This window comes from Lathyrus oleraceus, chromosome 4, assembly GCF_024323335.1.
Source record: "Lathyrus oleraceus cultivar Zhongwan6 chromosome 4, CAAS_Psat_ZW6_1.0, whole genome shotgun sequence".
In the NCBI taxonomy this organism is placed as follows: domain Eukaryota; kingdom Viridiplantae; phylum Streptophyta; class Magnoliopsida; order Fabales; family Fabaceae; genus Lathyrus; species Lathyrus oleraceus.
This window is the reverse complement of record NC_066582.1, coordinates 216,116,350-216,138,610: the sequence shown is the minus strand read 5'-3', so window position 1 is coordinate 216,138,610 and position 22,261 is coordinate 216,116,350. Positions and strand designations below refer to the sequence as shown.

General features: G+C 37.9%; 1 protein-coding gene across 1 annotated transcript; it reads right to left on the bottom strand.

Annotated features, from left to right (window-relative positions):
• Positions 1-11,407: 11,407 nt before the first annotated feature.
• On the bottom strand, positions 11,408-12,725 carry LOC127135363 (RHOMBOID-like protein 1). Its single transcript, XM_051062094.1, has 5 exons — positions 12,700-12,725; positions 12,456-12,619; positions 12,142-12,380; positions 11,931-12,048; positions 11,408-11,667 (listed from the first exon to the last, which is right to left on the bottom strand). Exons 2-5 carry the CDS (start codon positions 12,498-12,500, stop codon positions 11,539-11,541), a joined length of 531 nt encoding a protein of 176 aa, XP_050918051.1. The 5' UTR covers positions 12,501-12,619; positions 12,700-12,725; the 3' UTR covers positions 11,408-11,538.
• Between the last annotated feature and the right edge of the window lie 9,536 nt (positions 12,726-22,261).

Genomic DNA, 22,261 nt, shown 5'->3' with positions numbered 1-22,261 from the left:
AGTTCTACACATTTCAAGAAGAACAATGCAAAAAATCTCACCAAAATTGGATAAGAAACGAGTGAGATATGATTTTCCTAAGATCATGTAACAAAATGAAATAACACAAGAAAATAAAAACGAAATAATATAAATTAAATGTAACAGTGGCAGTTTTGTAAATGTGGAGCAGTACGCCAAAACGACGTAGTACTCATTAATTTGCTGGCAGCGTGTGAGTGGTTAGAAGTGGAGGGAAACACGGATTTGAAAAGCAAGGCGCGGAAAGAAGATCAAACGAAGAAAATTTCCAGAAGCTCGCGTGTTCTTCCTCGTGTTCATGTTCTTCACTACCGGATGCGGTTACGAGATTTCCTCAACGAAATTGCACAAATGATATACCGTTGGAATCGTCTTAACATGTAGATTAAGGATATGTGATCAATTTTTCCTAACACTAAACACACAGCACGGATCGAGCATTTAAAGTTTCACATCCAAACATTCAAAGCATGATTTCTCACTCATCAGTTCACCAATTCAAAAACTACGCCTAGCATGTTGATCTACATTGAATGATCTTTCAAAAGCATGTGATAATTTAAGAAATCGTGAGATTCGAATTTTGGTACCTTGGAGATGGCAGTGATGATTCTTGATGATTCTTCAAGCCAAAACCGAAAACAGATGAAGAAGAAGGTATAGGAAGTTCAATGGAGCGATCAACCAAGCTCAATGCTGCTTTAATTGGAAGAAATTGCAAGATGCCATTGTTGAGCTCCTTATGAACAGTCACGAATCTTCAAGTTTCTTGCCACAAATCTCCAAAACAGTTGGAGAGGAAGGTTGATTGAAGATGAATAAAAAAGAATCGCTCAATTTCATCAAGAATTGATGAAGAAATCTTGAAAAAAAGCTTGATGAAAATTTGGAGAGTTTGAGAGAATTTTATGAATTGGAAGGAAAGTTTGTTATGAATTCTTGAGAATTGTGATTGTGATCAACATTTCAGTTATGATTAAAGCTTTATACTCTTGCTTAATCATCCTCTTAATCACCAATTAGCCAAATGAAATGTAATTAGCATAATGTGCAATTTGAGTGAAAGGGCAAAAATGACATTTCACCCTAGGCCTCATGACAGCTGTATGACAGCTCAGACATCTTCCAATTATCATTTGTGATGTGTTGGCTTTGGTTTCATAGCAATTGGCATTGTATTTCTCATTTTCCATATGTCATGCCAAAAAATGCATTTTAAATGAAGTTCAAAAGTGACCTAGCCAAATTTTGCACCTTGAAAACTTATGACCATTCAAACCATCTCTAATTGGCATATGTGAGGTGTTGCAAAAACTCCCATGCCAAAATTCCAATTATTTCTCCACTTGGACCATTTTGCCCTTGACTTTTTAATTGTACACTTGAAAATTGACCTTTTGCATTGACCATTTTTGATGAATTCCAATTATGCACCATGAAAGTACATGTCAAATGGAGTTTGCTCATAAAAAGATCACTCAATTTGGACACTCCATGTGGAAGTTATGCCACTTTGATTATGGGTCATTTTTGAAATTGAATGGACCATAACTTGTCAACCATACATGGGAATTTCAAGTTCTTGGACTTTTTGGGAAGGTGAGACCAAGATCTACAACTTTCATGTTGAACAAATTTTCATTTGAAGCTTCCTTGGACATGTAAATTTGTGGTCAAAAACTTTCCATTTTTGGAAACTTCCATTATAAGTCACTTTCTATTTTTGGTAATTTTTGTCCTGACTTTATTTTCTCCATTATTGAGCTTTGACATGTCAAATAACACTTGTTCCAACATGAATGAAGTATATCCAACTCTCTCCCACCTCCAAATCCATAAAATCAAGCACAGTTGACCACAGTTGACTTTTCAACTGATAGATGAATTTGGCAATGCACTGATCAATCTGAGCCCCAATCTTCTGATGAAATGGCTCAAGGATGAAACCCTAGCCTCCATAAGCTCAATACAAACATGAAATGATCCCCATATCCGTCATAGACCCCATCTCCTAGCCATGCCCTGATTGTCCCAATGCAATTGATTAGGGTTGACCAGTGGTCAAAACCCTAACCTCAAAGAATGTGCTCCAACACTTGATGATGACAAACCATGATGATGATGATGAATCATTTCAAACAAGATAAGGACCAATCTCCTTGAGAATCACAAAACCCTAATTCATAGCCCAATCCTCAGATGGCTAATGATCAGTCAATAAAACCCTAGGCTTGCATCTCCACCTCTTATCTTCTGACCAAGACTTACGAGGATGACCTGCACAATGTAACCACATGATATGCCATATGCAATGCCTAATGACCTAAAAATGTATGCAATATGTTAAGCTAGTCCCAAGAGAGGAGGGCAAATTTTGAGGTGTTACACCGGCGAACCAAAAGGGTTCGGGCAAAAATTAGGGATAAACATAAAAAAATGTGCACCCGGCAAGTCGAAAACCTGAAAAGGCGGCTTGGGCAAAAAGGGGTATCCTGGTGGATTGAAAACCTGAAAAGGCGGTCCAGGCAAAAATTAGGGATCAAAGCGTATGACTATGTCCCGTTCTCAGACAGCTTCATCCAAGTTCAAAGGACTGAACAAGCTAATCACTTCTATCCGACAGCAGGAGATGAGAGGCTTGAAGACATAATGGCAGTAGGGGAATTAAAGTCAATAGGACGTTTTCGGCATAACTTTCTCTTTGTTTTCTTGACAATTTCCTCTTACTAGGATTTCTGTCTCCTTGTACACAAATTGCCTGTTTATAGGCCCTCTTTCGAAATCAATATAATTTTAGTTTCAAAAAAAATGCTTTTGTTTTACTTTCTCTGTTTTGTTTGCATAAGCGTCCATTGATTTAATTCGAATTAATATATGCATTTGGATATGATCGATGTTTACCAAAAATGCGTGCATAAAATAGAAATAGCGATTACTACTAGACTCCAGGATCGAGGAGAAGGTCTAATCATGCTTTCCAATGAATCCGTTGCTAATCCTATCCCCCAGCAAAGCCAGTCATTCCCAGAAGAGAGTGGCATTACTAGACAAATGGGTTATCTCTTCCACCCCCAGCCAGGCTTCTGTTGAACATTTCTACCATCAGACAGAAATCAAGCATCCCCGGCTAAGAAAGGGTCATCGATACCAGTATCTCCTAACCAGAAGATTGAGATTTGTTTTCCCCAGTAGAGTCCTCTGGAAGAACTTTTCAGATGCATAATTCATTCATTACATCATTTCACAGCATACGCATGCATACATCGTTCGCAGTTATTTTCGAAAGCATAAAACATCTCATGCATCATGACATGGCATGAAGCTAACTTTATTTTTCAGGTTAATTATTCCCCTGATACAGTCAAAACAAAGGTCCATTCAGACGGACATCCTCATCAATTACGTTCAGGATTCAACTACATCTTTCAGATATAATCCATGTCAACATTCATTCTGACATCCTCCTAACGATGGCATCTATAAGCCCATCCCAGACATTTATTGCAAATACAACATATACAAATACTATCAGATATAGCCTAGCGTACGGTTCATTCTGATTCAGCTCAACATATGACTCTTTCAACTCAGATGCGATCTAACGTACGATCCATTCCGACCTTCAACAACTCCAATACGGTCTAGCATACGACCCATTTGGACCTTCAAGGCCTCAAATGCTACCTAGCGTACGGTACATTCTGAAGTGTAGTCTGGCGTATGACTACCCCCTTCATCATCAGGTACAGCCTAACGGACGGCTCAGTCTACAACTCAGATACGATCTAGCATACGATCCATTCTGATCCTTCACCCCCAGTAACGATACAGCCTAACGGACGGCTCGTTCCGCAACTCAGATACGATCTAGCGTACGATCCATTCTGATCCTTTATCCCCAGCAGTGTATGACTCATTCGGATTCTTATCTCATTTTGATTCGGCACAACATATTACTCCTCCAACAATACGGTCTAGCGTACGACCCATTCGGATCTTCATTCCTCAGATACTACCTAGCGTACGGTACATCCCGAGGTGTAGTCTAGCGTACGACTACTTTTCGTCAGATACAGCCTAACAGACGGCCCATTCTGCAACTCATATACGATCTAGCGTATGATCCATTCTGATCTGTTATCCCCAGCGGCGTATGACCCATTCTAACTCCCCAGTGAAGTCGACGGCCTAATGAATGGCTCACTATACGGTCTAGCGTATGACCCAGTGACACCCATGACTTCAGATATCTTCTAACGTACGACGTACTCTGAAGCTCTCATCATCAAACTTCCTAGATGGCATCTTTAAACCCATCTCCATCAAGACTAACTAATTGACAAGTGCAAATTTTTGGGGCATCCTAAGTGTTCAATAATCTTCCACCTCCAGACCACGAATGGCGTACATACCATTCTGACTCTCTCGGTTCAAGAATATTGAACAGGGGCAGCTGTCATACCCCAAAATTTGCCCATTAATATTTCAAGACATTTTTCAGGGCACTCCGACTCATTTTTATGACACTGATCTTAAAGGAACAAAGGCCCAGCTCACGAGTGGCCCAATCCAGAAAATGGCCCAAACTGGCCTGCTCGCTAGGCGAGCAAATCCTTCGCCTAGCGAACGTTCGCTGCACGCTCGCCTAGCGAACGTTCGCTACACGCTCGCCTAGCGAAGCTGGCAGATAACAGAAAATTCTGGGCTTCACTCTGAGCCCATTAGGTCATGGAAAAAGGCATTATAAATACCACAACTCCAGTCAGAAAAAGGGAGGACGAAAGGAGGACCCTAACAAGCAAACCCTAGCGCTCACAGACGGAAAATCCTGGAGGTTAACCCTGAGAATTCCGAGTAACCCTAAAGGAAACCCTGAAGGAAAAGCCGGCGGCGGCAAGGTCACTTCCGCTCAATTCGATCCGATCGGCCAATTCAAGGTTACAATTCGATTACAAACAGGTTGGCATTGCTATTACTACCTTATGTTCTTAATTTGCACATGGTATCATGATTGAATTTATGAAACTATCTTAAGTTTTACATATGAATTTAAGTATGCATGAACATCTGAATGTCTAACCACATAATCTCTGTAATGAATGCTATAAGGCGTGAAGCTTGCTGCCATTATATCGTTATTAAAACCGGAATCCGCAGCCGCTCGCTAGCACATCGCTAAGCGAGCATGCAACGAGTGTTCGCTAAGACTTCGCTAGGCGAAGCAGGAGCGAACGCGACAGCAGCCGACTTTTCTGTTCTGACTTTTGCCCACCTGTCATGTTTTTATCATAGCCATGCATTGTTTATCTGACCCTACTGCTGTTCTGGTTTCTTTTGTGGTGTAATTCTCGATTGCACCCTGATTTGGTATGCTGACATGTTTGCTGAGTTTTGCAAAGGTTCACACATCGCCGGGAAAGCTAGCTAGATAGGTATTCCACTTTATTTGTGGGATGCCCTTTGTGGAGTTTCACCCTAAATTACCTAATTAATTTTAATGTATTAATTTTAATGTGGAGATTCACCCTCAATTACTTAGCTGATTTTAATGTATTGATTTTAATGTGGAGATTCATCCTAATTGCCTAATTGATTGTAAAATACGACCTTTAAATATGTGATCTTGGACCTCTCTTTGTTGCCCTACGGTATTACGGTATAACGGTCGTGACCCGCGAATGTAGGGATACACTTAGCAAAGACCCTTCGGTTAAATCATCATAAAATAAATCATGGTCCCTCGGATGTTGCCTTCGAAAATACGATTTTGTCCCTCGATGACCCTTCGGTGTAGCCTACGGTTAAATGATGATTGTCCCTTCGAATGCTAAGGTATCCTTACAACTGTTGCCTTCAATGACCTATCGATGACCCTACAATGACCCTTTTACATCCAAAGGATAAAACTACTTACTTCTCAATAGTAAGGACAGTTTTACCCTCATAAGGATAGGAAATGCCCATAACGACCTTAGGAAGGTATAACTCTCAATTACTGGATCATAACCTAAAACATTTTCCACCCCTCACACTTTGCAAGTCCTAGAAAATCACCACTTGGTATACATTCATACTAGAATCATTACCAAGTTATATTTTTCTAAACTGTTTTTCAAAATCAAACGAGATAAATACTTTGTATACATTCATACGAGAATCATTACAAAGTTAAACTCTCTTTTCGAAACATTTTTAAACAATTCACCAACACTTTTCAGACAAAAATATAAGTGATCCAGCAATTAAGAGCCCATGGATAACCATGGATACAAAGGGTGTTAATACCTTCCCTTTGTATAATGTACCTCCCGAACCCAAAATCTATTGAGGTCTTTCCTGTTCTTTTCCACCTTTCCTTATTGGATAAAAGAAAAGTCGGTGGCGACTCTTGCTATCCGCGACATTGCGATAAAAAGCAAAATACCCCAAGTCAGTTCACCGTATGACAGATCTCCACAACAAGCCTGTGGATCATCACTACACAACAACAAAGCAATAAGTAAAGGGAGGAGCAAAAATCAGGACTCAGCCTCCTGTGTACAAACCATAAGGACTGCTCCTCACTTCAGCCAGCAATGCTACCGTGTCTGGATGATCTGGGAATTCTTTCAAACACCGGATAAGCAGATTCCTCTGGTGAATAACTCCATCCAACTCGTTGATGTGCTCTCTGTAGTAATTCCCATCATCTTCTCCGAATACCTCTTCAAGTCTGGATTTCTTCAAACCTGCCAACACCTTAAGTTCTTCAATTTGTCCTCGAGCCTCATTGAGTTGATCGGTGATGTAACCATTGGTAGAACGGGCGCACAGAAGCTCATTGTTCTTCTCCTTCAGCAAAGTCTTCAATTTCTCCATCTGACCAGTCAGTTCGGTCACCATCTCCTCCTCCTTCGCCTTCCGAGAAGTTGAAAATGCATCCCATTGCGCTTGCCACCCTGCCAATTTACCATGAGCATCCATTAATTGTTGCTTGACTCGCTTCAACTCAGAAATGGATGATCCCAAGGCCTTGTCGGTCTTCCTGAAGAAATCCACCTCCACAGCTAATTTCCTTTCTGCTTCCCCATGCAATCTGACGGCTTCCCCCTTCTGATATTCTGCCTCATGGAATTGATGCATATAGTCTTGCAACTTCACACTTAACTCCGAGTTTTCAATTTGAAGCTCCTCCATGGCTTTCTTCAATTTGTCATACTCCTCTTGGCTCCCCATTGTTGACTGCGCAGGAGTAGGTGGATACAAAGGTTCTTCTATAGGAAACGGCAGACCCAACTCTTCGACTCTTCCTTGAAGCCACTCTCCATACTGAGGGTAAGTTCTACAATCTCCTTTTCCAAGCACAGTTCTTCCTCTCTTGATCACCTTGAGCCAGGCCTCAGCTGCCTTACGGGATACAGTCAAATCAGGCGAAGAATGGAAAAACAGTGATTCTTCCACGTCTTTTTCCAAAGGCGAGGTTCTTAAAGCATATCCAAACTGTCTGACTGCTAGAGAAGGATTATAGTTGATTCCTCCTCTTCTTCCTACCAACGGTACATTTGGGAAGTTCCCACAACTGTGAATAATATCCGCCAGAAGCAAGCTCCGGTCAGACCTCCAAGAAATATCTTCAGCTCTCAACCCCATCAATCTCTTCGACCAACTCAACGAGTCCTCGACATCAATGAACGCTCCTGATTTGGGTAGGTGAGAACTGAACCACTTATAAAACAAAGGCGCACAACAATTCAACAATCCTCCCTTTCTATTCTCATTCCTGTGGTGCACCGAATGAAAGAAATCTCCTAGCAAGGTCGGCACTGGATTTTCCAACACGAAGAGGCGTATTGCGTCCATGTCCACAAATTTGGCAACATTAGGGAACAGGACAATCCCATACACACAAAGAGCCAACACAGCATTGAAACCCCTCTTGTCACCATCTTCGAGTTTCTTCTTTGCTTCTCCCAGTAAGAAACTCAAATGAAAACCACTGACTCCTCCCTTCTGACACATATTAGCCTTCAAGACTGATTTCCCCAAATATGTGGCCGAAGCAACCATGCTGAGATCGGGCAGAAACTCAGAACTATAGAACAACAACTGTGACTTGATAGGAACTCTGAGAAAACTGGCAATCTCCTCCAAAGTAGGGACCAAAATATAATCCGGGAATGTGAAACACCTCAATGGAGGGTCATAGAACTGCAGCAGTGTGAATAGAGCATCATGTTGATCCTTGGAAAGAACCGTGACGAAACTTAGAATCAAACCGTAATCCTTTCGGAATCCTTCTAGAGAATCAGGATCCATTAACTTCATCAATTGTTGAATAGGATCCAGACAGACCACCGGAAACTTGTAGGAGACATGTCTCTTTCTGCCAATATCCATCTCTAGAGAACCAGAAAAACCCGACCAGAATCAAGAAGAAGATGTAAACCCCCTAGAAATGGATAAACATGTGTTAAATGATATGAATGCAGAATGATGTGATGCAATGCAGTGTCATGGGAATCAAGATTGCTGTATCTGCTTGAACATCTGTCGGGTTGCACTGTCTGAAGAGAAACCCACTGAGGAATGTAATACAAGATCAAAACTCTGCTCCAGAAAACCGGGTTGGTTGGAGGTTAAGGTTTCCTGAATTTAGCCCGCCCCTTACTGGTAGGTTCTAAGAACAGAAGTTTGTCAGCTTTAGCCCTTCAGTCGAGAATAATACGTTTACCACTGAAGGTTTGGCATTATTACGGGATAAAAAACCTCTCCTGACTCCCCTCAACAGGATATCCTAAAGCAAGTTCCCAGTCTCGGGGTCCTCGGATTGAGCAGCGAGAATGCGCCCACCGGAGCTAACATAATCACGTCTCGGAGGAGAGGCCTCGACTGAGTTCTCGGGAAATGGTCACCAGAGTCGACGATTTCTAAAGGAATATCTGTCGTTATGGAACACCCATAGGACAAAATATATCCAACAGAAACCTCGTCTGGAATGTGGGTCTCATGAACGACTTAACGTAGCAACATACCACGCAAGCCTCATAACTATCCACTCTAACACCTATGTGTACACTCAAGCCTGGGTAGTGGGCTTATCTCTCATAGAACAGTCCCAACCCAACAAACAAACAACCCACAGATACAGCAAGCATATGTACATGAATGCAATAAGGTAAAGCAGGTAAATGCTGAAAATAAATAACTGTACAAAAGAATAAACACCCAACAAACAAGAAACCTACAAAAGCTAGGAGGGACTCGCTTAGGGAAACCGGGTCCCCAGCAAAGTCGCCAGCTGTCGCAACCTGAAAAATCTAGAGGTGCGAAAAAACAACCGGCGAGAAAGAAATGACAGAAGAGTCGCCACCGTGCGTTATTTATCCCAAAGGAGGGAAAGGAAACGCTCGAAGTAAACCTGAAGAGAGAAAAGGAAAAGACAAGGTCTCGCAACCAAATCTTGGGTTCGGGAGTCGATTATGCGAAGGGAAGGTATTAGCACCCCTACGCATCCGTAGTACTCTACGGGATCCACTCTTGTTGTTCTTGTCTAAAGGGTGTGTGATTATCTAATGTACTATTTACTAAAAGAAAGGGTCAAGAGAAAATGACTCGCACGGATGTCGCATCCATTGCATACGTATCTCATCTGAATATGAGAATCAGAGTCTTCGTAGCTCGGCTACCTAGGGGTTAAGGGTAATTGTGCTCGCTAAGACATCGCGTCTTATGCCTACGTATCTCATCTGGAATGAGAATCAGAGCAAAAACGTAGTTCAGCTAACTACGGGAACAAAGGGTCTCGATTGCAACTAGGGCAAGAGAAAGGGAAGGTCTCGATTGCAACGAGGGCGAGAGAAAGGATCGCAACAAGGGCGAAAGCAAACAAGGATTAGTTGTTAGTCGTTAGTCAAACTCGGCAAGACATCGCATCTTGTGCCTACGTATCTCATCTGAACATGAGAATCAGAGTTTCCGTAGTTCGGCTACATAGGGATTGCCATCTGAATATGGACTTACAAAAGGAGAACACCAGTTGTGTCAAAGGAGAGTGGGCAATGTGTTCACGTCCTAGCAGCAGGTGTCGCAGCTCGCTGAATCGAGTCTTAGGCAGTTACCTCTTTGCAATAGGACGGACTACATGCCACAAGATCGGAGACGCTCTGAAAGGTCTAAAGATGGGGAAGCTCTTCCCTAGAGTTGTCATGCAATATGTACTTAAGTGTTAGGATTTACAAATGGGACTATCTACCTAATGTTAGCATGCAAAGAATATGGGAATCCTACCTATGTTATCATACAAAAGGATATGGGAATCCTACCTATGTTATCATACAAAGGGTTCTATCACTACGCCAAATAAGGGAAAAGAGGGCGCTTTTTTTTGCCTATAACAGCGCTTTAAAGCGCCCTCTAATCTGGCGCTGGCATAGGTAAAGACAGCGCTTTTTTTCCTGGTGAAAGCGCTCTCTAAAGTGGCTCTTTAAGCCCTTTAAGGGCCACTTTAGAGGGCGCTTTTTAAAGAAAGCGCCCTCTAAAGTGGAAACTTTTAAGGGTTTAGAGGGCGTTTTTACTGGAAAGCGCCCTCTAAAGTGGAAACTTTTAAGGGTTTAGAGGGCGCTTTTACTGGAAAGCGCCCTCTAAAGTGGAAATTTAAAGGGTTTAGAGGGCGCTTATTTTGGAAAGCGCCCTCTAAAGTGGGTGGTTATTTAAAAAAAAATTTTAAAAAAACGCTATATTTATTTATTTATTTTAGACAACCTGTATATTGAAACAGTACACCTAAAACTGTATAATTTGAAGCCCTTTTTCACACATTGCATTCAACAAGCCTTATATACAACAATCCATACATATACAACAATCCACTGATATATAATCGTTTAACTTCTAAAGATTCTAAATATACAACCAATTCATAACTTAAAAAGAAATAAAACTAAGTAGCAAAAGCATCTCTGAGATGTATGTTTTTTTTGCTAGCCGCAGTCTTCTTAGCAACAACCTCTTTTTGTTCAATATCAATAGCATGAACCTAAAATATCATAAAATTAGTTAGGTGAAGTATAAGATCAAGAATTAACATTTTCTATGCATAAATATCATATAATTGTGTTTATACCTTTTTTTTTGATGCAACTGACTCGATTTGCTGTAATAAAAGCCATTTTACCTGTAATAAAGAAAACAATTAAAATCATTTGAGCTGTACCTTTTTCACTAAGTTCTCTTTCTTTTCTTGGTTGGAATATGTTCTACATGTCTCTTAACAACACGGACGGTTGGATTGATCCAAATACCCTCATTATGATCATTTCTAATATATGAATCATTTGATATAATATTCCTTCAGACAAACTTATAAATATACATCCTGCAGTAATTTCATAGCAAGGAGAAATACATATAACGAGATAACAACTATGGCAACAACCACAGTGACTCATTCTTATTGTCAGCAGCAGCAGTAAGAACAAATCATATACATAAGTTTATTGAATGAAATCTCCCTAAGAGATGTTGTATTTCTGTGTCTGGTTATTTACCGCAAAGGCGATAACATAGTTCTTCAGCCTGCTCGTCAGGGTTACGGTTTGACAGAGAAAAAATGCCACTTCTTCCATTGTTCAAACATGTCACGTTAAGTTTGTTTTCGATCTGGTAATCCTGCAGCATTACATCACAAAAATGTTAGCATCAGTAACATTTCAAGTTTCATTGTTGAACTTTTCAAGCATTAAATCATCATAAGAAAATTTGTTTGGCAAATAAATTAACCATATATGCAGAATCGAAACTGGTTCTTTTAATATGTGTCAACAGAACTAAAGATTAGTTATATCAGTTGTAATCACTTTTATGCCGGTGCTTCATAGAAGCTGCATAGATCAAGCAAATACATAAGGAAGTAGCATAGCAGCATCACTCACCTCACAAGAAATGTAGCCTGGTTTACAGCTCGGAGGGGCACAGGTTATATAATGGCACCAAGAGCAGTAATCATTCAAGTCCACCCCTTTAAAGAACAAGACGCCGCCGCCGACCAATCTGTAAACAACCACTTTCACATTGGAGACACTAGTACATAACAATGTAATTCACCTAACAGCAACAACAACAAAAAAAGGAGAGAGACACTACCCAACACTAAGTAGCACAAAAGAGATAATCCGAAGCGCATATTGATAAGATTCTTGCTTCTGGGAAGTATTAGACTTGTTTAGATTAAGCCAATGATGCTGACGGCGAGTCAAAATGACAAATCCAAGAAGAAATCCTGATGTAAACCCTCCAATGTTACTAAAATTACTTCCAAATGGAAAAGTTCCAAGAGCTAAGTCCAAAACAATGATCACAACAAGAATCAACATCTCATCAAACTGCAAAAAAATAACAAAAATATATCTATTAGACACCATCATTGAGCTTAATAACTTATAAACCTATTTATTTACCTTATGAGTATGCATTTTCCAATTTGTTAAAAGCTCTGATAGCATCACTCCTAGTAAGCCGAATATTGCACCAGATGCACCAACGTAGATGATTGAATGGAGGAATAAAACACACAGCAAATTTCCTCCCAAACCCGATATCACATACACCAATCCAATTCGAACTAAAAAAAGCAAGTAAAACAGTTATCATATTCAAAATTGGCACATAGAAGAAACCAGACGCCAATAACCAGAACCTTACCAAAACCAAATTTCTTCTCAAGAGGAATTTGAAGATTAGAAAATGAACAATAGCGAACGTCAGAAGAGAAACCAAGTAATATGAAGATTAGAAAAATACCTATGGTGTCAAAATCGAACAGCTAACAACGAATTAATAGAAGGAGGAAACGTCGTAGATCTAACAGAGGTGGAAGGAGAACGCCTTAGAAGTAGCGAAAATCGTAGCAGTGAGAACCCTAACGTGAAAAAGAACGAAAATAACAGAGAGTGAAATAACAAAACGCGCAGTATGTTATAATTTTAATGTTTACTAAAGGGGACCTTAGAGAGCGCTTGTGGAAAAAAAGCGCCCTCTAAAGGGGGCCTAAGAGGGCGATTATGAAAGCGCTCTCTAAGGCTTTCCAAAAGCGCTTTATAAACTGGAAATGCACATGGACTTATAGAGCGCTTTTTTAAAAGCGCCCTCTAAGGGTAACCTTAGAGGGCGCTTTCTAAAAAGCGCCCTGTATTGTTGTCCCTCTATCTCCTCCTTATTTTTTCGCTTCACCTTAGAGGGCGCTTTATTATAAAAGCGCCCTCTAAAGTGCGCTGTCTATTCCAGTTGTTCGCTCCTTATTTTTTCGCTTCACTTTAGAGTGCGCTTTTGTAATAAAGCGCCCTCTAAGGTGCGCTGTCTATTCCAGTTTTTGGCGTAGTGTATCTAATGGGTGCTACCTAAACGGAACAAGAATCGATGAATGGAGCAAGGAGAGGTGTTAGGGATAAGGGTAGATGGCGATGCATGAAGCAATTGACTTACAAGGTTGATGGCGATGCATAAAGCAATCGACTTACAAAAGGGTGGATGAATACATGCTGGTTCTGTTAGGTTTTGAAAAATGATTACTCGACGTTGGATCGAGGTTTTGATCTTGCTTTGAAATGGTTATCGAATGTTCATTTTAATTCTTGTATTAACAGATGAATAAAGAATGAAAGAATAAATATTATACATTTCATGGGAGAGGGATACATTTGTTATGAATGGGGGTTGACATGGCAATCAAGCAATATAAGTATATGCCTCATAAGTATATGCCTCATACACCATACAAGTAGGCCACAGTTAATCACACAAGTAAGATATAAACAAGTATATAATCAAATCAAATAATCAAAGAATGAAATGAATTAGCATTAAATAATGTATGAGAAGTATAAACATGTTAATCAATCAAACCAATAGAAACATGGATGAAAGAAACAAGTATAAAATATATCAAATTAAACAGACAAGTGAAACTATGCACACAAAGAATCAATGAACAATTTAATCGGGAAATGATGCAAGGATCAAACAAAATTGAGGTGAAAGGCCTCTAATACATGGCATATGGGATGGACAAGGGAGGATCAAAAGATCTCTTCAATTGCCTTAAGCAATCCCTAAGTCAAACATCAATCATACAAAAGTCAACCGAAAAATCAAGTCAACTTAAAAAATGTCAAATAAATAGTAAATTAATCACAAAAATTATGAAAAATTAAATTAAGTTAGGTGGGGTCAGGACATCATCATCCCCCAAAAAGATTTCAAAAATAATGAAAATTGGTTATTGAATTAATTGAATCAAAACAAAAGTCAAACCAAAAGTCAAACAACAAGACTAGGTTAGAAATAAATCAAAAATAAATTGAAAATGGGAAATAAAAATTCAATAGAAGGTCAAGTTGACCGTGAGACATTGGTCAACCATCATCCCAAAAGTCAGAAGTTAAAAATGATTCTAAGTCATGAGAATAAAATTAATGAAAAAAAGTGTGTTAAAATGGCCTATTTGAAACAAATAATCAAAATAAAATATTAACATAAAATAAAACGAAAATAAAAATTAAAATAAATTAAATAAGACAATAAGGAAAATAAAAAATATTTTTTTATATTTTTATGAATAAATAAAATATTTTAAAATAATTAAAATCTAAACAGAAAATAATATGGAAATAAAAAAGAGAATGAAAATAAATGTGAATAGAAAGATGTGAGTGGGCCAGCGCAGGGGGTGGGAACAGCAATGTGATACCAAAGCCCAGCCCACGGAATTGCCAGTGTTACAAAATAAAAAAAATGAATAGCAGTAATTTAACAACTTTCGTTTATGCCTTAGCGGATGAAACAAGGTGCTGGTAACGGGACAAACATGGGTTTGAAACATGTCTGTGCTATTTTTATACATAAATAAAATAAAATAAAATAAAAAAAAAATAAGTGTTCACTACGTGACAAAAACAACATGCAGCAAATAAATGCTCACTACAATACATGCAGTATACAACTTCCACTTCCAGCAAGAAAAAAAACAAAACCTCCATGCAAATGGCATGGTGTAAAAAGTAAAACTCAAGTATAAAATGAGTAGAATGCAATGGAGCTTTATTTTATACAAAATAATGACTTTATCATAAAGAAATATGGACCACAAGGTAGGCTCATGCAAAGATTTTCAGAAAAAATAAATGTCAAAAAAACTTAAAGTTTAAAAACAAGGCCTCATGGTGAGGGTTTCATAACAAGTATGGTATATTGTTAACATGGAAAATAAGTATGGTATGGCATGGTATAAATGAAAAAATAGCATGAAGTATATATGGTAGGCATGGAAGAAACAAGTGGTGAACAAGTATAATATTCATGAAATGACCAAGGCCATGGAAGAGAGTAGCAAATTTACCTAGTGGAGAAAGTCCACTGCTTCTTGTTGGAATGAGAGGAATGGAAAGGAATGCGATGCTCTTCAATGGTGCTTCAATGCTTGTGAGAGAGAAAGGAGTGAAACTTGAAATGAAACAAACTTGCCTTCCCCACAAAGTTCTGCAGCCACTAACCTTTTAGCTAGGGTTTAGAAGCTCTTAAATATGTAGGGTTTGAAGTGTGTAAATGGACTTGAAAGATTTGTTTTTGATTATGCGCATAATGAACCAAAAATGTGTAAAAGTGAGGTGTGGAAAGAAATGGCTAAATGTGGCAAAGCTTAAGTGAGTGAACCAAAAGCAAATGACCAAATGAGGTAAAAATCGGTGTGTTGGTCGTTTTTGGGGTTTGGGTTGGTTTTCTAGTGCAGCACAAAAAATGGCCCCAACAGGGTGACTTTAAGACATTGTAACTTGATGAATTCATGACCAAATGACAAGGCAATGCAAACAGTAGAAAGAGGGTAGGGAGCTTAACATCTTTCATGTTGAACACATCTTGAAATGGTGAGTGGAAAGAGGTGAAAAATGGCCATAAAGTTCAGGTCTCATGGCTGCAAAATGGTTGGGCCAGTTTGGCCAAAATGCTGTCAAAAAATTCAGCATATGATACCAACTTTAGATGAGTGTATCTTCCAAACCAATTATCCAAATGGGGTGGTTCCAAAAAGGTGTGAAAGAGGACATAACAAGGTACAATTGTCATGAAGAAAGTGTTTCCAAAAGATGCCTTGAAGTGCAAGAAATCTGGCCCATAAGTCTTGACAAATTTTGCAAATTCTGGACTTAGAAAATTTTCTAAGTGTCCTAAAACAAAGTCCTACTTTGACCAAGCATAACTTTCTCAATTTTAATCCAAATGAAACAAACTTTATATCTCTAGAAAGCTTGGAACAAGAGGATTAACTTTCATGTTGGAGAAATTTTCAAATGGAGCTTGCATCTTGATGGAATATAGGCTTAAAGTGGGTGCAAAAAACCATAAAACTTGCCTTAAATGGAAAGTCAACTATTTCCAAATTTGGTAACTTCTCCAACTCCTGATTAAATGATGAATCCATGATCCAACCTTGATCAAATTTCACATATAGGCTCCCTTAGGTATGAATTTTGATATTCCACTTTCAAAATGTCGGGAGTTGATTTTTCTGGCCCCACAGTTGACTTTTCCCAATCTGTCTGATTTCCGATTCCATTGATCAATTGAAGCACCTCTGACTCAAATAAAGAGCTTATTTTTTGCATGTAGATCCTTGTGGACATGTGGAGGACCATGGAAATGAGTTTCACTCAAGGAATCAGAAATAAACCGATTTTATACCAAATCCTAGTTTTAGGGCAAAAATGACTAGGATCTGATTGCACTGATTGCCAATGGGTCTTTCTGTGATAATTGTGGATCTTCTTAGGCCAAGATGCCTCTATAATCATGACATGAATGAACCCCTTCACTTCCAACCAAACCTTGCCTGTTGCAGGTAGCCATGAAACCCTGATTTTTTGATTAAATCTATATGCACACTCTGAGGGCTCTGAATCTTCCACTGATGAACTGAGACCATAATAGGACATATGGAACCCCTTGAGACCCTTGAGACTTGTATATTTGGAGAATGAAATTCAATTCTCAGTCTTTCTCTCTGTAGGCTCCTTCTGTTAAGGAGTGATCAATAAAACCCTAATTTCCCAAGTCGCTGATGCAATATGCAATGAGTATGACCTAGTATGATGCTAATGCAATGTGAAACACAATCTCATGCTTCCAAGAAAAATGAAGGGTAAATTTTGGGGTATTACAATAATGTCGAGTCTCTCAATACTTCTGATTTTTTCCCTTATGGTATTTTCCCATCTAACCAATGAACCAGCTCCTTCTTCAGTTGATCGAAAGTAGTGATGTTCCAAAAGAGCATCAACATCTGAGGTTTGTCTCTCGCATAAATCACCTTTCCATAGCGGCGACGAACACCAAACATGATTGCCAAATGATGAAATGAGATATGGAAAAATGATTCACACAACACCTCTATTTATAACAAAAAAAGTTGCATAATACACTGAGGTGTCAATCCAATTGGCACCTCCTTTGAAAAAATACACATGGGCGCCAATTGGATTGGCTGCACCGTGAGCCCTAGCCAATCCAATTGGCGCCTGCACTCTATTTTTAAGAGGAGTCACCAATTAGATTGGAGTCTCCTCCTAAAAATTGGTGTTTTTAAGTGTTCGGATTCAAAAATTCAAAGATTTCATATAGTCTATGAATGTTCTCAGTTTTCCTCTCACTCATGCATTTCTCTTTTCATCTTTAAATTCCCAAATTCGAAGCAACTTGAATTGCCTCATTTTCTATCAACTATTGTTTGAATAATCATCATGCAACCAACTATTTAACAACATGTTAGTACATACTTAAATCTTTGATTTATTGGTGCACTTTTTTCTAGTTAGATGCGTGTAATGTTTGGATTGTAGAATTTGAGGATGCGTCATGCCACCTGTTGAATTCTATAATCTAAAATTTAGCAGGTTGATTGTTTTTTTTAAATATATTTTTTATTTGTTGATTTGTCTGTGTGGTAATTTCTTGTGGTTGTGTTTGTCAACTTTCATTGGTGGATAAGAATGATATGTTGAGAAATTATGATAAGGAGAATAGAAACTCAGCCACTTCCTTCACTAGGCAGAAGTACCAACGTAAGACCCAAGCCAATAAAGTTGGAACATATGAGTCATATCATCAACCTTAAGAATATGGATTTCATGTTGAGGAAAATGCATCTTAGGAGGGAAATATAAACTTCATCTTAAGAATATGGATTTTTTTATCTCCCCTAAGAGATTCATTGTCCTCATAAAGTGTCAATATTGACGTGTCATATGGATTTCAAAGGAGATAAAAAATCAAATGAGTGATTTTATGGAAAATGCATCTTATCTCTCAAACACAATAAACTTCATCTTGTGGATGAAGGTCAATTCACCTAGAAAGTGTAACCTTGTTCGTGAGGAATTTATTAGATTTATAATGTGTGATTGAATGTTTCTATTTAAGAATTTGTTTTTGGCATTCTAGATGTGAATCTCCATAGAAGAAAAATAAGTGTCTTCTTCAAGGATCTAAGCATTTTGAGTAGAATTTTGAAGAAATTCATGTTGAAGTGAATGGTGAAGATCTTGAAGTTAAGATTAAGAAGACGAACATGAGTTGAAGCTTGGTTAGTCGAGTTGCAGATTAAAGAAGAACAAAAGAGATGACTAGATTGCTTAAGTGTTACGCATTTTTGAGTAATTTATGTGATATTGTTATTGTAACCAAACAATTGTGTATCAAAATTCAGAAATAGTATAAGAAAATTTATGATGGTTATCCATTAGAGACCGAATTAGATGCCAAGTGAGGACGAAGGCGTTTAATAAGTATAAATCGTGGTGCATTGATTCCCCTATCTCTCCCCCTCCCTCTCTAATTTCTTGTGTAGTTTTTGCATGTGATAGATCTCGTCCTTTTATTAGTTTGCATGTTTTAGGTTCTTTATCTTGTTCATAATGATTTAGTTCTTAAGTGTATGTCTGATTATACCTAATCTAGAAATTTATCTATTTGATGACTACTCAGTAAAATATGAAATATTAGTTTGGTTAATAACTTGATCTAAATTAGAATTTCTCCATTTGAATATAGGTAGATTGATATATAAATTGCTACTTCCTCGTCACTATTTTGAATTATTGTAGACAATACTTTCAATTGAGAAAAACATTATTTAAACGATTTATCGGTTAGCTTCCGTGAAATTAAATTTGTTTTTGAACTTCTAAAAAGGGGAGAAAGTCTATTAAACACCCATTCTAGTATGTTCTACCATCATATTTAACCAACAAGTGACATCATAAATTGGTCTTTTGATCTCGTTCTAACAACCTCAAAAGTTAATGAATATGATGAAGAATGATCCAAAAGGCATATACAACAGAGCTCCATAGGAGAAAATCTAAAGTATTTTCTTGGGTTTGAGATTTATAGGTCATCTCAAGGCATTTATTTATGCCAAATAAAATACACTTTAAATCTTCTTAAAGACTATGGTCTGTTGGCATCTAAACCAACCTCAACTCCCATGGAACCTGGTCACTCCTTGTAGACCAATATTGATAGTTTCCTTCCTCATCCTACAAATTTTCAAATCCTTATTGGTAAGCTTCTTTATTTAACCCACTCATGCCCTGACATAATCTTTTTTTGTTTGTAGATTGAGCCAACACCTATCTAAACCAAATGAATTGCACTTGAAAGCATCCTTCAAAATATCGAGATGCCTCAAAGCAACACCTGCTCTTGGACTTCTATTAAAAATGGACTTCACTCTCACTATAATAGGCTTTAATGACTCTTATTGGGTGCTTGCAAAGAAACCAGGAGATCAAATGTTGGATTTTATTTATATCTGACCCCCTCTATAGTTAGTTGGAAAAGTAATAAATAATAGGTATTTTCAAGATCCTCATTTGAGGCCGAATATATATATATATATATATATATATATATATATATATATATATATATATATATATATATATATATATATATATATATATATATATATATATATATATATATATATATATAAAAGTTGTCAACTCTTCTTGTGAAGCAGATGAGATTCTTTATTTGCTGATAGACTTGGGCATTCCTTAATGATAGCCTATCTCTATCTTTTGTGACATTAGAAGTACAACCTACATCGCAAATAATCACGTTTTCTATGAACCAGTTGATGAAATAAAAATTTTGAGACATGATTGGATCTCTCATTTATCTAACTGCATCTCATCCTGATAGGATGTTTGATGCTTGTATGTGTGCATGCTTTCAAGCATCCCTAAAAAAATCACATCTTAGCACCGACAAGCGCATTATGAGATCTATCACCGACATACAACAAATGGGTCTATGGTACCCCCGAAGGAGTAGATTGTAACTTAGTTGGGTACTTCGACTCCGGTTTTGCTGGGTGCATACTGGATACGAAAAGTACCAGCGATACGTGTCACTTACTTGGGAACTCACTTGTCTCATGGCATAACAAGAAACAAGCAAGTGTGGTACTATCCACAACTGAGGCAGAATATGTTGTTGCGGGAAGTTGTTGTGCTCAAAACATTTGGATGAAACAACAACTCAATGACTACGGTGTCAAACTTGGAGTTGTACCAATTAAATGCAACAACATCAGTGCCATAAACCTCACCAAAAATCCAATACTTCACTCTCAGGATAAACACATTGACGTTAGACACCACTTTATTAGAGATCACATTGAAAAAGGGGAATGTATGCTTGAATTTATAGACTCGTATAATTAACTTGTAGACATTTTTACTAAACCTCTCCCTAAAAGCAACTTATTTTTCAGAAGAACTGAACTAGGAATTTTAAACCAATCATACATGAACTAATATATGTGAATCTATGTGCTTATATTTTCACTTTTTGTCCTTTTTACCTTTTTAATTTCGACAAAGGGGGAGAAGTATACTCTCAGGGGGACTATGGTATACTCTCTAGCTAACTCACTGGGAGTTTAATCACTCTAAAATACTTTTATATGTTTTTACCACCTCCCCTAAGAGATTCATTGTCATCATAAAAAAGGGGGAGAATGTGGATCTATGTGCCTGCAGCTAACAAAGAATAACATTTGGAGTTTTGATGACGACAACACAAGGCAACAACCCTGATGATAACCAGAGATTCTTATAAGATAAATCAAGATCAAGTGATTATACAATCATATACTATCTAGCAAAGTCTTGAAGCTACTCTGATGAAAGGTTTTAAAGTTCGTCAGGTCATGTTTGTCGGTCTGTCTGAGTAAATCGAGTACTGTAAAAGTAAGGTAGTAAATTAAGAGTACTAAGGCAACTCGCACACACACACACACACTTCAAAATATTTTTCTACATTTAAAATGATTTTCTAATTCATAACCAAGATAATGTATGAAGAGTTGGATATAATGCTAGTAAGGCCAAATAGGAAGAATTGGCTATAGTGCTAGTAAGTCCAATTGATTGAATATTTCTTGTCACTTCCCCCTCTCTTCAGAAAAATATTTCTTGTCACTTCGAATTTCCTTAGTGCTAGTAAGTGAACCTTTACTTGTGATGAAGATATTTTTGTAAGTCATCATGATGGTCGTTTATATTCTTAAGGGTGTGATACCTTTAAGATATTGAGTTTGGTTCTTGAGATCAACCTTTATAAAATCCATGTTATTGGTTTATTAAGCTTTACCAAAAAAAGTCTTTGTTTTGATTATTGAGACCAATCATAAATCTCTAAACAACTTGATAGCTTAGCTTGGGTTAAAAGTTATCATTTGGTTGGGGATAATCCTATTAAAATCTGAAGATTATATTGTATTAAAGGTTCGTGGGCATAATCTTAGAAAGCTCAAAATTTATAGTGAAACTCCCAAGAAGGTCTCTTGGGGACAGGACTATGCTAATGTTCCGCCAAAACTGTATAAATCTCTAGTGTAATCTTTGTAACCTTTCTCTTTTATTTTTCTGTAATTTACTTTCAATATTTTATTTTTGCTGTAATTACTCATCTATAAATTTACTAATATGACCTTAAACGAGAAAGGTTTAAATTAATCAAAAAATTTGAATACCATAATTCACCCCTTGCCTCTTGTGCTTGAAGTCACTTGTCAATGGAGCAGTTGTGTGTATCCAAAGCATTACAATGTCATGAGTGGAGACAAGTTATGTTTGAAGAGTTCACCGCTCTCATGGCTAATGTTACTTGGTCTCTAGTTCCTAATCAACCACACCTCATTGTC

Coding starts and splice junctions, on each gene's coding strand:
- LOC127135363 (XM_051062094.1), bottom strand. CDS start 12,500: ATGCTATCAGAGCTTTTAACAAATTGGAAAATGCATACTCATAAG. Junction 12,381..12,455: donor GGAAAATGCATACTCATAAG/GTAAATAAATAG, acceptor ATTTTTTTGCAG/TTTGATGAGATGTTGATTCT. Junction 11,668..11,930: donor CAGGCTACATTTCTTGTGAG/GTGAGTGATGCT, acceptor GTAATGCTGCAG/GATTACCAGATCGAAAACAA.